The sequence below is a fragment of the Bos indicus genome, chromosome 17, assembly GCF_029378745.1.
Source record: "Bos indicus isolate NIAB-ARS_2022 breed Sahiwal x Tharparkar chromosome 17, NIAB-ARS_B.indTharparkar_mat_pri_1.0, whole genome shotgun sequence".
Taxonomy (NCBI): domain Eukaryota; kingdom Metazoa; phylum Chordata; class Mammalia; order Artiodactyla; family Bovidae; genus Bos; species Bos indicus.
This window is the reverse complement of record NC_091776.1, coordinates 3,240,390-3,255,343: the sequence shown is the minus strand read 5'-3', so window position 1 is coordinate 3,255,343 and position 14,954 is coordinate 3,240,390. Positions and strand designations below refer to the sequence as shown.

At 39.3% G+C, this 14,954-nt stretch overlaps 1 protein-coding gene across 1 annotated transcript in view; it reads right to left on the bottom strand.

Moving 5' to 3' along the window:
• Positions 1-14,954, bottom strand: part of DCHS2 (dachsous cadherin-related 2) — a 324,121-nt gene that overhangs the window by 73,096 nt on the left and 236,071 nt on the right. The window contains exon 14 of the mRNA XM_070768961.1: positions 12,804-13,661. Within this exon, the coding sequence (XP_070625062.1) occupies positions 12,804-13,661 (858 nt within the window). The remainder of the gene's footprint in view (positions 1-12,803; positions 13,662-14,954) is intronic.

The window sequence follows — 14,954 nt, the reverse complement described above, 5'->3', positions numbered from 1 at the left end:
GACTGAGAGAATATTTTTGCAAAAGACATATCTGATGAAGGCCTATTATTCAGAACATACAAAGAACTCTTAAACTCAACGTTAACAAACAACCTGCTTGAAAATCAACAAAAGACCTGTAAAAACACTCACAAAGAAAATATACAGGTGGAAAGTAAGCATATGAAGATATTCACATCATATTCATCATAGAAATGCAAACTAAAATGACATAGAACCATATATCTATTAGAATGGTTAAAACTTGGAACACTGACAACATCATATGCTAGCAAAGATATGGAGCAACAGGAACTCTCATTCATTGATTGCTGGTGGAAAAGCAAAATGGTACAACCACTTTGGAAGACAGCTTGGCACTTTCTTACAAAACTAAATATAGTCTTACCATAAGATCTAGGAATCATACTCCCTAAAATTAACCCAAAGGAGTTGGAAATTTCTGTCTACATAAAAACCTGTACCCTGGTTCTTATAGAAATTTATCGGTAACTGCCAAAACTTCAAAACAACCAAGATGTCCTTCAGTAGGTGGGTATATAAACTGCAATATCTAGACAATGGAATACTATTCAATGCTGAAAAGAAATGAGCTCTCAAGCAACCAATAGACATGGAGAAACATTATATGCATATCACTAAGTAAAAGAAGCAAATCTGAAAAGGCTACATATGGAATATACAGAAGGCTACATATGGAATATACAGAAGGCTACATATGGAATCATACTATATGATTCCAACTATATGACATATTGTAAAAGGCAAAACTATAGAGACAGTAACAAGCTCAGTGGTTGCCTGGGTTTAGGCAGGGAGTATGGGGAAAAGGATGGGTAGGAAAAGTATATTTTTTAGGCAGAGAATCTACTCTGTATGATATAATAATGGTGGACACATGTTACTATCAGTTCAGTTCATTCACTCTTTGCGACCCCATGTTACTATACATTTATCTAAACTCGTTTGTCCTTTTACACAGTTCATGAGGTTCTCATGGCAAGTATACTGGGGCAGTTTGCCATTCCCTCCAGAGCTGGCTTAAAACTAAATATTAAAAAACAAAACAAAAACAAAAACCTAAGATCATGGCATCCGGCCCAATTACTTCATGGCAAATAGACGGGGAAAAGGTGGAAGTAGTGACAGATTTCCTCTTCTTAGGCTCTAAAATCACTGCAGCTAGGACTACAGCCATGAAATCAGAAACCATTTGTTTCTTAGCAGGTCTATGACAAACCTAGAGATAGGTTTAACACATTTATACATGTTAGACACTACTCTGCCAACAAAAGTCCATATAGTCAAGGCAATGGTCTTCCCAGTGATCACATATGGTTGTGAGAGCTGGACTGTGAAGAAGGTGGAGCACCAAAAAATTGATGCCTTTGAACTATGATGCTGGAGAAGACTCCTGAGAGTCCCTTGGACAGCAAGGAGATCAAACCCATCATCTTAAGGGAAATCAACCCTGAATACTCATTGGAAGGACTGATGCTGAAACTCCAGTATCTTGGTCATCTGATGTGAACAGCTGACTCATTGGAAAAGTCCCTGATGTTGGGAAAGATTAAGGGCAGGAGGAGAAGAGAGCATCAAAGGATGAGAAGGCTGGATGGCATCACCAATGCAACAGACATGAACTTGGGCAAACTTTGGGAGATGCATAGGGACAGAGAGGCCTGGCGTCCTGCAGTCCATGGGGTCGCAAAGAGTCAGACACGACTGAGTGACTGAACAACATTTACACCCATAGAACGTACAACACCAAGGGTGAACCCTAAAGAAAACTGGAAACTTTGGGAGATTATGATGAATCAATGTAGGTTCACAGATTTTAGCAAATGTATCACTCTGGGATGAAGAAGCAAATGGCAGCCCACTCCAGTATTCTTGCCTGGGAAATTCCATGAACAGAAGTGCCTGGAGGGCTACAGTCTATGAGGTCACAAGAGTCAGATCTTACTTACTGACTAACCACCACCACCGTCACTCTGGGAAGGATGCTAATAATGAGGGAGGGAATGCATGAGTCATTGGGAAACCTCTGTACTCTCCCCTCAATTTTGCTGTGTACTTAAACATTTGTTAAAAAGTAGCTGTTAAAAATATTAACTCTGTTACATCTCTAAACAAAATATAATAGTTAAGAAGAGAGCTATACAAAATCACCTGAAGGAACAGAATCATTCCCAGGGCAGAAGGCTTGATGGAGGCGTTAAGACACAAGAACAGATGTGTGATCAAAAGGAAGTCAATGAGCAATGCAAGCCCAGACGATCATGAGAGGCTCATAAAATTCTACTTGGCAATGCTGTGTGAGTTCTTTCTTAAGAAAGACTAACATGGGCTGATGACATTCAAGTAGGATATAATTCTCTCCTACTTGAACTATATAAGATTAACAAGCAAACTTCTGAGTATAATCTGGCTTCCTGCATCCTTTTTCCCAGAGAAAGCTGGTCATTCTGAAATGACTACTTTAATCCAGAGGGCAATTATAGTTTTTCTATAAGAAAAATAACTGTAAAAATGAAAGTGTTAGTCACGTTGTTATATTTGACTCTTTGTGACCTTGTGGACTATAGCTTGCCAGGCTCCTCTGTCTATGGAATTCTCCAGGCAAGAATATTGGAGTGGGTAGCCATTTCCTTCTCCAGGGATCTTTCTGATCCAGGGATCAAACTCGGGTCTCTTGCATTGCAGGCAGATTCTTTGCCATCTGAGCCACCAGGGTCTAGGAGAATTGTACTCTGGTTTATATATCAGTCCCCTTTCTAATGGTTAGTGACCCCCAACGTCAAGGGAAGAACTCGGTTTGCTAAGATTACGTCTTGAGCCTATATAGCTGAGGCTTAGATGTGGGACTGGGGTTAATTCACAAAATGAAAACTGCCTTGTGAGATGTTCACCTTCTTTCAAGAGGACTTTCTCCTCCTCTCTCCTCTGGAGCTACCTCAGAGTCATATGTAAGGTGATAGAATTTGACACTGTTAGCCAATGGTAACTTAGAGGGCACTCATTCCAATAAATTCCATTCCAAATAGGAGACCAGCCTTAAAGAATGAATAGAAATGAGTGATGTTGTTTGCTTCCTTCTTTTCATTATCATAAAATGTTATATATTGAACCCTTTTCCAAAGTTGTAGATGACATAGAGACATCACTTCCAAAATTATAGGAACTCTAACACCTTGTAAAATATAGTTCTTATCTGGTTTGGAGACCAAGTAAAACAGAGAGGACTGGTAGGGTTTTTAAAACTGCAAATATTTAATTGCTGTTAAATACTTGCTAAGTAACTATTAGCTGTTCTGGTGAGAATTTATACTCAGCTAACTTTATGGAATTCAATTAAGGATTTGGGACAGAAAGAAGATAAGAGTAACAATGAAAACTGTGACTAGTAGACTCTTATTACCTCACTTGATCCTTATGGTTTCCCTGTGAATCAGTTATTTCCATCTCCACTTTCCAGAAGGAGTGGGAAAGTTGTCCAACCTGGGCAGGAGAGCAGTAGAGATACACTCAGCTATACTAACTCCTATGCTATTTCCATACTCCACATACATGTGCCCAACCTGACCCACTGTAGGAGCCAGAATTCTGGATCAATTGCAAAGGGCCAGAAGATGGGTTTTCCTCCAAAATATCAAGATCAAATTTATTTAGTAGAGAATGTTAAATGTATTTTAATACTTAGACTGCCCTCAGACATCATTATGTTAATTTTATCTCAAGTCTTCAATGTCTAGTCATTTTTAACCAAGGTATCAACGCAATTCATAATTTCAATTTTTCCTCTCATAGTAATTATTTAAAAATACATGAAATTGTAGAAAGTCCACATTGGGGAATAGCTGCTGATTCACCCTTACTGGTATAACCAAAGCTTTGGAAGTGAAACAGAAGAAATAAAAGCTGGCTTCTAGAAGGAGCATGTAAATGGTTTAATGGGTTAGAATGTCATGGACAACCAAGTAGTTTATCTTCCACTTCAGAAAAATTCAGAATGCTTATATTTCTTCTCATGCAGGTATAAAAGGAAGACTAAGTGGTAAGAGTGAAGGGTGGGGAATCACTTGAGCTTCAGCTTTTCTTGCCACCTTGCAGTACATCTAACCTCTCTCTTATAGGCAACTGGCACCTTCTGTGATGACTCTTTCTTTGAAAAAGTGAATATTTCATGACATAAAGAGATTTTATCTACCAAAGGGCTGCTTCTAAAATGCTATAAGCTATAAAAATTATTTATATATATAATTAAACTATATTCTGTTTTAAACAATTGAAGTGTTAAGTTTAATGCTGTCAATAGAAAGATACAATATTAATTGAAATTCAAACTTGTAGGCTTTCCAAGAAAGAAATGTTAAACAAATATAAAAATTGAGTTGTTTTAATTTTTATTTTCTTAAAAAAATCTAAATGTTAAAAACAGTTTAAAATGATTAAAACTTAGGATAGTACAAAAAATAATTAACTCAGATGTCAAGTGCTCCAACTGACAGGCCATTTAAACCACAGAAAATGTAAACTTCCAATAGGCAGCTTCCAAGATTTTTCATCTGAAAATAAAGACCAAAATTGCAGGCATATTGGAGAGTGAAGCAAAGCTGGAAATTATAAAATGCTATTAAATAATTTATGTCAAGGCCATTTAAACACTAATCAATGGATTTACAATGTTTTAAAACCATTGGAAGGAGAAGGCAATGAGGATACATGGAAGAACTATACAAAGATCTTCATGACCCAGATAACCATGATGGTGTGATCACTCATCTAGAGCCAGACATCCTGGAATGTGAATTCAAGTGGGCCTTAGGAAGCATCACTACAAACAAAGCTACTGGAGGTGATGGAATTCAAACTGAGCTATTTCAAATCCTAAAAGATGATGCTGTGAAAGTGCTACACTCAATATACCAGCAAATTTGGAAAACTCAGCAGTGACCACAAGACTAGAAAAGGTCAGTTTTCATTCCATTCTTTGGCAATGCCAAAGAATGTTCAAACTACTGCACAATTGCACTCATCACACACGCTAGCAAAGTAATGCTCAAAATTCTCCAAGCCACACTTCAATAGTATGTGAATCCTGAACTTCCAGAGGTTTAAGCTGGATTTAGAAAAGGCAGAGGAAACACAGATCAAATTGCCAACATCCACTGGATCATTGAAAAAGGAAGAGAGTTCCATAAAAACATGTATTTCTGCCTTAGTAACCATGCCAAAGCCTTTGACTGTGTGGATCACAACATAATGTGGAAAATTCTTAAAGAGGTGGGAATTTCAGGCCACCTTATCTGCCTCCTGAGAAATCTGTATGCAGGTCAGGAAGCAACAGTTAGAACTGGACATGGAACAATGGACTGGTTCCAAATTGGGAAAGCAGTACATCACAGCTGTATATTGTCACCCTGCTTATTTAATTTATATGCAGAGTACATCATGCAAAATGCCAGGCTGGATGAAGCACAAGCTGGAATCAAGATTGCTGGGAGAAATATCAATAACCTCAAATATGTAGATGATACCACCCTTATGGCAGAAAGAGAAGAAGAACTAAAGAGAATCTTGAAGAAAGTGAAAGAGGAGAGTGAAAAAGTTGGCTTAAAACTCCACATTAAATAAACGAACATCATGGCATCTATCACTTGAAATCCTGTCACTTCAAGGCAAACAGATGAGGAAACAATGGAAATAATGAGAGACTTTATTTTCCTGGGCTCCAAAATCACTGCAGATGGTGATTGCAGCCATGAAATTAAAAGACACTTGCTCCTTGGAAGAAAAGCTATGACCAACCTAGACAGCATATTAAAAAGCAGAGACATTACTTTGCAAAAAAAGGTCTGTCTAGTCAAAGCTATGGTTTTTCCAGTAGTCATGTATGGATGTGAGAGTTGGACTATAAAGAAAGCTGAGCACTGAAGAATTGATGCTTTTGAACTGTGGGGTTGGAAAAGGCTCTTGAGAGTCCTTTAGACTGCAAGGAGATCAATCCAGTCCACCCTAATGGAAATCAGTCTTGAATATTCATTGGAAGGACTGATGTTGAAGCTGAAACTCCAACACTTTGGCCACCTGATATGAAGAACTGACTCACTGGAACAGACCCTGATGCTGGGAAAGATTGAAGGCAGGAGGAGAAGGCAATGACAGAGGATGAGATGGTTGGATGGCATCACCGACTCGATGGACATGAGTTTGAGCAAGCTCCAGGAGTTGGTAATGGACAGGGAAGCCTGGCATGCTACAGTCCATGGGGTCGCAAGGGGTCAGACATGACTGAGTGACTGAAAAGAAATGAATGAAACCATTGGAATCCAAATTTTTTAAAAATCACCTTTTGGTGCCCTTGTTATGATCTGGCAGAATTCACACTCCAGGCAAAGCTTTGGCCAGATGAAATGTTAATCAATATTTTATGCACCTCGTCACTGTTGTCCACCAGGGCCTAGGAAATCCTGCTGATGTGGGTGTAGATTAGTTGCATTAAATCAGATTCAATAGCCTTCTTAACCATCATCCTTTCCTTTCTTGTTGTGCTTCCTGTCATACAGCTTTTAGGCTACTCTTCCTGTAAGCTCCATGCCCTTCACACATGTCATAGCTACTCTTCAAAACAAGATCTCAACCCATTGTTTTAGATGTTTTGTAGTGCATGCCTACCTGAATATTTATGGATAACATATGCTTACTGCCAGAATATTTCTAACCTTGTCTATATGTAAGATTAACAAACAAATTTTTTAACTGTTAGGCTCTATTTAAAAGGTACCAGTCAAATTTAGTTCAATAATTCTAAATGCAAGGAGATTAAGAAGGATGACTCTGATCAGAGGTCAAAAAAAAAACACAATGATGCCACAGCAGAATAAAGTCTTTCCACCTATGTATTCTAGCTTTCCTGGTAAAGAATAAAGAATCTGCCTGCAATGCTGGAGACATGGGTTTGATCCCTGGGTTGGAAAGATGCCATGGAGAAGGAAATGGCAACCTACTCCAATATTCTTGTCTGGGAAATCCCATGGGCAGAGGAGCCTGGTGGGCTACAATCCATGGGGTTGCAAGAGTCAGACACAACTTAGTGACTAAGTCACTGCCGCCACCCATGTGTTCATCAGCTTTTCTGCCTGAATCTGCAGCAGGAGGCCCGCCTTCAGAGGTAAGAGACTAATTTAGTCTTCCACCCTATTTTTTTTTTTTTTTTTTAATCTCAGACCCGGTTATGTTAACCATAGTGATTAATTCCAACTGCTATGGCTGGGGGTAGATGGAAGGTTGACTGATGAGAAATGGACCAAAACAAGGGTAGTTTCCTCCCATAACGGCTGCCTCCTATCAGCAGAGCGAATCCTGGACAAAGAAATGAATGGCACATTGAAAAAATGAAATCAGGTACAAAATTTTCCCTTCCATGGCAGTTTTCATTAGTGTTATTATTAAATCATTTCTCAATTCAACCATAAACATTATTAAACTTCCTAATCTATAGCTTAATTTCATATTGGGCTTTCTTTGGGATGCCTTAGATATGGGCTTTTTTGGGGGGTTAATCCTACAAAGAAATTGATTCTGGGTGATTTGAGAAATGATATCTTAATTAGGAAATGGCCAAACACATTACTTAATTTTTAGAAATTTCATTTACTAATGTGAACAAGTGTGATAATAACGACTGACTTAGTCTATGCCAATTCTTTTGAGGGATAATTTACTTGATGCCTCCTACTCTGCAGAATTTGTATTGGGTGAGACTATTCACTAGCATTGGTTGGAAATCTCATTATGTAAATAACTGAATGAACTAGAGAAAGAAAAACTATTTTCAGTAAAAGTCAAAGACCTCCCAGTGATCTACAAGACACCACCTCTTCTTTTTGTCTTCTTCTGACCTCAGTTTTTACCATTCTTCATCTTGCTTGACTTCCCTGGTGGCTCAGACAGTAAAGTGTCTGCCTACAATGAAGCAGACCCGGTTCAATCCCTGAATTGGGAATATCTCCTGGAGAAGGAAATGGCAACCCACTCCAGTATTCTTGCCTAGAAAATCCCAGGGACCGAGGATCCTGGCAGGCTATAGTCCATGGGGTCGCAAAGAGTGAGACACGGCTTCACTTTCACTTTCACCTTGCTTACTCTGCTTTAGTCACACAGTCCCCTTTACTGTTCATGAACAAACCAGGTGAGTTCCCACTGATTTCTCCTCTTTTTCTTTGGAAATGCTATCTTCCCATATATATGAATGGCTACCTCCTTTCTTTATGTCTTTGCCCCAAATTTCACTTGCTCACTAATGCCAGTCCTAACCTGCCATCTAAAATTGTCTTTGTGCCCTCGCCAGGAATCCTGCTGTTTCTTCATACCACAGCTTTTAACACCAGCTAACATACACTGTGACATTGTACAGGACACAGGGATCAAGACCATCCCCATGGAAAAGAAATGCAAAAAAGAAAAATGGCTGTCTGGGGAGGCCTTACAAATAGCTGTGAAAAGAAGAGAAGCGAAAAGCAAAGGACAAAAGGAAAGATATAAGCATCTGAATGCGGAGTTCCAAAGAATAGCAAGAAGAGATAAGAAAGCCTCCCTCAGCGATCAGTGCAAAGAAATAGAGGAAAACAACAGAATGGGAAAGACTAGAGATCTCTTCAAGAAAATTAGAGATACCAAGGGAACATTTCATGCAAAGATGGGCTCGATAAAGGACAGAAATGGTATGGACCTAACAGAAGCAGAAGATATTAAGAAGAGGTGGCAAGAATACACAGAAGAACTGTACAAAAAAGATCTTCATGACCCAGATAATCATGATGGTGTGATCAGTCACCTAGACCAGACATCCTGGAATGTGAAGTCAAGTGGGCCTTAGAAAGCATCACTACTGGAGAAGGAAATGGCAACCCACTCCAGTATTCTTGCCTGGAGAATCCGAGGGACGGGGGAGCCTGGTGGGCTGCTGTCTATGGGGTCGCACAGAGTCGAACACGACTGCAGTGACTTAGTAGCAGCAGAAGCAGCAGTGTGACCCTCTTGTTATGAAAAATTTTTGGATGCATTTCATATTCAACTGTGATTTGAGGGTTATTTAAATAATGCTACTTGTAAGCTCAGAGAGCTTCTAAAAAAGAATTTATTATCATACAAATGAATACCATAGGGATATTCCTGGTTAGTCTATATAAAATTAAAAAAATAATAATTAAAAAAAAAAAAAGAAAGCATCACTACGAACAAAGTTAGTGGAGGTGATGGAATTCCAGTTGAGCTATTTCAAATCTTGAAAGATGATGCTGTGAAACGGCAGCACACAATATGCCAGCAAATTTGGAAAACTCAGCAGTGGCCACAGGACTGGAAAAGGTCAGTTTTCATTCCAATCCCAAAGAAAGGCAATGCCAAAGAATGCTCAAACTACCACACAATTGCATGCATCTCACACACTAGTAAAGTAATGCTCAAAATTCTCCAAGCCAGGCTTCAGCAGTATGTGAACCGTGAACTTCCAGATGTTCAAGCTGGTTTTAGAAAAGGCAGAGGAACCAGAGACCAAATTGCCAACATCTGCTGGATCATGGAAAAAACAAAAGAGTTCCAGAAAAACATCTATTTCTGCTTTATTGACTATGCCAAAGCCTTTGAGTGTGTGGATCACAATAAACTGTGGAGAGTTCTGAAAGACATAGGAATACCAGACCACCTGACCTGCCTCTTGAGAAATTTGTATGCAGGTCAGGAAGCAACAGTTAGAATTGGACATGGAACAACAGACTGGTTCCAAATAGGAAAAGGAGTACGTCAAGGCTGTATATTGTCACCCTGTTTATTTAACTTATATGCATAGTACATCATGAGAAATGCTGGGCTGGAAGAAGCACAAGCTGGAATCAAGATTGACAGGAGAAATATCAAAAACCTCGGATATGCAGATGGCACCACCCTTATGGCAGAAAGTGAAGAGGAACTCGAAAGCCTCTTGATGAAGGTGAAAGAGGAGAGTGAAAAAGTTGGTTTAAGACTGAACATTGAGAAAATGAAGATCGTGACATCTGGTCCCATCACTTCATGGGGAATAGATGGGGAAACAGTGGAAACAGTGGCTGACTTTATTTTTTGGGCTCCAAAATCACTGCAGATGGTGACTGCAGCCACGAAATTAAAAGACGCTTACTCCTTAGAAGGAAAGTTATGACCAACCTAGATAGCATATTCAAAAGCAGAGACATTACTTTTCCAACAAAGGTCCGTCTAGTCAAGGCTATGGTTTTTCCTGTGGTCATGTATGGATGTGAGAGTTGGACTGTGAAGAAAGCTCAGTGCTGAAGAATTGATGCCTTTGAACTGTGGTGTTGGAGAAGACTCTTGAGAGTCCCTTGGACTGCAAGGAGATCCAACCAGTCCATTCTGAAGGAGATCAGCCCTGGGATTTCTTTGGAAGGAATGATGCTGAGGCTGAAACTCCAGTACTTTGGCCACCTCATGGGAAGAGTTGACTCATTGGAAAAGACTCTGATGCTAGGAGGGATTGGGGGTGGGAGGAGAAGGGGACGACAGAGGATGAGATGGCTGGATGTCATCACTGACTCAATGGACGTGAGTCTGAGTGAACTCCGGGAGTTGGTGATGGACAGGAAGGCCTGGCGTGCTGCGATTCATGGGGTCGCAAAGAGTCGGACACGACTGAGCGACTGAACTGAACTGAACATACACTACCTTTTAGCTATTTATTACGTTCACTGATATTGTCTTTTTACCCCTGCTGGAATGCAAGCCTCTCAAGGACAAGCATCTTTGTCTTTTTGTTCACTAACATATCCCAATAGAAATGTACCTGGCACATAATGTTCAATAGAATTTTTGTTGAAGGAGCAAATAAAACATTTAAAGAACAAGTAACCATGTAGATCAGTGGAATACTCCAGATGGCAGGACTAGAATTTACGGACATACATAAATGAGGCAGATCTGGGTTTAACACAGGAATTACTTTCCAAATGAAAGAGTTTTCCAACTTTGTCATGTAATCAAATCACCTACAGAGCGTTAAAAATGATAGTTCCTGGATCCCAGATTACTGAAGCAGAAACTTCTGCAATCATGAGAGAGTGCTTGTTTCATACCCAAGTTCAAGAACCACTGTCCTAGACTCTCAATCACTGAGAGATTCAAGTAGAGACTGAAAGATCATCAGTTAAGGAAAAAATGTTTATATGTTCACTGCTGATAAAAGCTGGACTTAAAAATTCTATGATTTTATCAAATACATTTCAAGATTGATTAATATATTTTGTGCTGTATTATTTAGCACAAATATATTAATTATTATTATTTAGAAAATTTTACCTTTCTTTCTATCAGGCTCTGCTCTGGAGTTAGGATGTATAGCTCTCATGAGGAAACACAGCTCTATGGAGTATCTCATATTATTTAACATTTAACTCTTCTGTGGAATTCTCATTACACCTAAGAATAGGTGGAAATTTCTAGTTATTTTGGAAGATGCTATTATTTCATTTAATGAAGGTAACTGCAATTTACCCCTAATAATGTTTAGAATCATAAGAGGCCTTCTGAATAAGCAGCCCATGAGATAACCGTAATTCAAAAGAAGATGCAACTGGGGTTAATAGTATGTAACTGAGAAGAATCCTAACTTGACATTCAATATTAAGTTGAATATTCTCTTTTTATAGAGAATATAATGTGTAACAAATGTGTAATAATGTGTAACAAATATTTTCACTATGAAGTAAATAAAACAATTTCAGAAAAATTCAAGTTGCCTTTTAAACAGTGGTTGTTTTGGGTATGAATAAAGTGAAATTGAATCCAGAATAACAAAGCAAAAACAAAGAACAACTGGAGAAATCAAACAGCACACATCAGACTTGTTGAAAGCAAACTCCTCCTCCCCCAAGCCCTGGAGTCCACGTGATTTGCCCTCTGGCTGGTTCAAAGATTCAGAAGGTTTATATTTCAACTCTCTAGTTAGATATAATCACCTAGATTGGATTGCTTTCCATTCACAACTATCTGCAAATGGGTTTTTTCTTTAGGGTAGAAAGATCATTGGAATTAACTATTTATGTTTCCCATTATGGCATAAATTTGAGTAGGGAAATAACTGAAAAATAATTTAGCATTATGAGGAAAAACAGTCACCATTCACAGAAGCCTGTTCTGAGTAGTATAATCTTGCCAAATTCTTTGAAGATCAGATATTACTGCATTATTTAAAAGTAATACTGACTGTATCAAAATGAAGTAATAATAAGAAAAATCACACTTCCTTAAAATTACACACTGATTCTGAGTCAGATACTGTTTTAAAGGCTTTATATGAAGTGGCTCATTCGGTCCTCAGAACACCCTACTGAGGTAGGTACCAAACTCATCCCTAATTTGCAGGTTGGGAAACGGAGGCCGAGAGAGCCAGCTTCCCAAGGACACACAGTGGCAGTCACTGAACCACAGCACATTTCACCTCTGATTGTATTTCCAGGAAAGTCATTTAGGAAATGTAGTTGTTCAGGATTCATAAACATTTAAATTAATGTGGGTTTTTTGAGATTTTAAACTTAAAGTTCAAGAGTCCTGAATGATTTCAGTGTTTTTATTAGTTTTTGTTGTCTTGAAAGGGGTGTGAATATATTACTGTATTTGAGTATATATTTTTAATAACATATGCTGAATGAAAATTGTAATACCAAGAATTGGCTGGACTCAGAAATTCATAGTTTTAATGCTTTGATAGTTTAAAGCATTTTGCCCAAACTGGGACACTTGACACTCACCTGCCTCACAATTTTCAGGCACGATCCCTTTATACAGATGCTGGCTGAAGGAGATCCTTACATCTTCTCCTTCCATGTGAATGACCAGGAGACCAGTGGTTGTCCTAGCTGGGACCCCTTGATCCACAGCTTTTAACTGCAGCCAAATAGGAAAATATTCTGAAGACGGAATTTGCTGAAGTTGAATTGCTCCTGTGTATTCATTAATAGAAAGTATTGACTGCGGCTCTGTGAAGCTGAACGTGACGGTGCCATTGGGTCCCGAGTCTGGGTCACTGGCTCTGAGGATGGCAGCTGTTTGGTTTGTAGGTGACTGAGAGGAAAGAAAAATATCAAGGGGGTTCTGTTCCAAAACTGGACTGTTGTCATTAACATCAGTGACATGTACTTTTATAACCACCGTGGTGCTTCGTGAGCCTTGGACACCACAGTCTCTGGCCACAGCCTTCAATACGTGCTCAGACCTGGCTTCCCGGTCAAGGGCGCGGCTGGTTCTTAGTATGCCTGCCACAGGGTCGATGGTGAACGCCCCGGAAGACTCATGCACCAGAGAATACATGGTTTGCCCGTTCAGGCCCTCATCCTCGTCCGCGGAGGAGAGCACGAGAACCGTGGTTCCCACCTGCGCGTCCTCTCTCACAGAAGCCTGGTACTGCAGCCTGGGGAAGGACGGGCTGTGGTCGTTGTCGTCCAGAACTCTGACCTGCAGCTGCGCCGTGGAGCTTTGCGGTGGGCTCCCCAGATCCGAGCACAGGATGACGAGGGTGAAGTTGCTGACTTCCTCCCGGTCCAAAGCGCGAGTGGTTGAGAGTTCTCCCGAAATTTCATTAATAGCAAAGTACTCATCAGTATTTCCATCTATTAAAGAAAGAAAGTTCAGAATATATTTGAATTGAAAAAGTAGCAGCTCTTTACTATGAATATATATATATATATTCATCCAACAAACATTTATTTCCTGATTATTATAGTACACTATCACTTTTGTAAGTACATGATCCAGTCCCTACCCTCACAAAGCTTCCTGATAATAATACTCAGGGGATAAGTAAAAAATAAAATTCAACATCTATCTTAATTCAATCAGTAATTCAAACACTTGCTTTGACTTATTTGCAGCAGTATGATTTTTTTTCAACTTCAACTTTTTATAGTAATATGCTTTTCCTTTTTGAAGGATTAAAATGCATATTTTACTTGAAATAAAACAATAGTAGGCAGAGATAAGCAACAGTATTCGATGTTCATTTGTAGATAGCAATCAAAAATTAACAGATTGATTTATAACAACGTATTTTTAATTTTCCCCTTACTCACTATAGATTGAATGTTGGTTATATTACTGGAATAAGGTCCTCTTCTACATGGCCCTTTGTGCATGAGCCATAACACTTCTTTCAGAGACAGTAGAACACTTGTCTATCTCTTACATAACATAAGCAAGGATTATGTTTTATTCTTTAAAATATGTTCCTTTTGCTATTGTATATGGTACCAAGTAGAATAAAATTTAGAAGTAAAAGTGAAAGTCACCCAGTCGTGTCCGACTCTTTGTGAACACATGGACTATAGAGTCCATAGAATTCTCCAGGCCAGAATGCTGGAGTGGGTAGCCGTTCCCTTCTCCAGGGGATTTTCCCAAACCAGAGATCAAACCCAGGTCTCCTGCACTGCAGGTGGATTCTTTACCAGCTGAGCCACAAGGGAAGCCCTTTATGCAAGACAGCAAAAGAGACACAGAGATAAAGAACAGTCTTTTGGACTCTGTGGGAGAAGGCGAGGGTGGGATGGTTTGAGAGAATAGCATTGAGACATGTATATTACCATATATGAAACAGATCGGCCGTCCAGGTTCGATGCATTAGACAGGGTGCTCAGGGCTGGTGCACTGGGACAACCCTGAGGGATGGGATGGGGAGGGAGGTAGGAGAGGGGTTCAGGATAGGGGACACATGAACACTCATGGCTGATTCATGTCAATGTTTGGCAAAACCACTACAGTATTGTAAAGTAATTAGCCTCCAATTAAAATAATTAATTAAAAGAAAACTAAACTCAAGGATAAAAAGCTTCCAAAGGCATTTTAAAGTCAACCTGAAGATTAGTTGGGAAAATGAAGTTCAGTGACCTACCAGCCACATTCTTGGACTA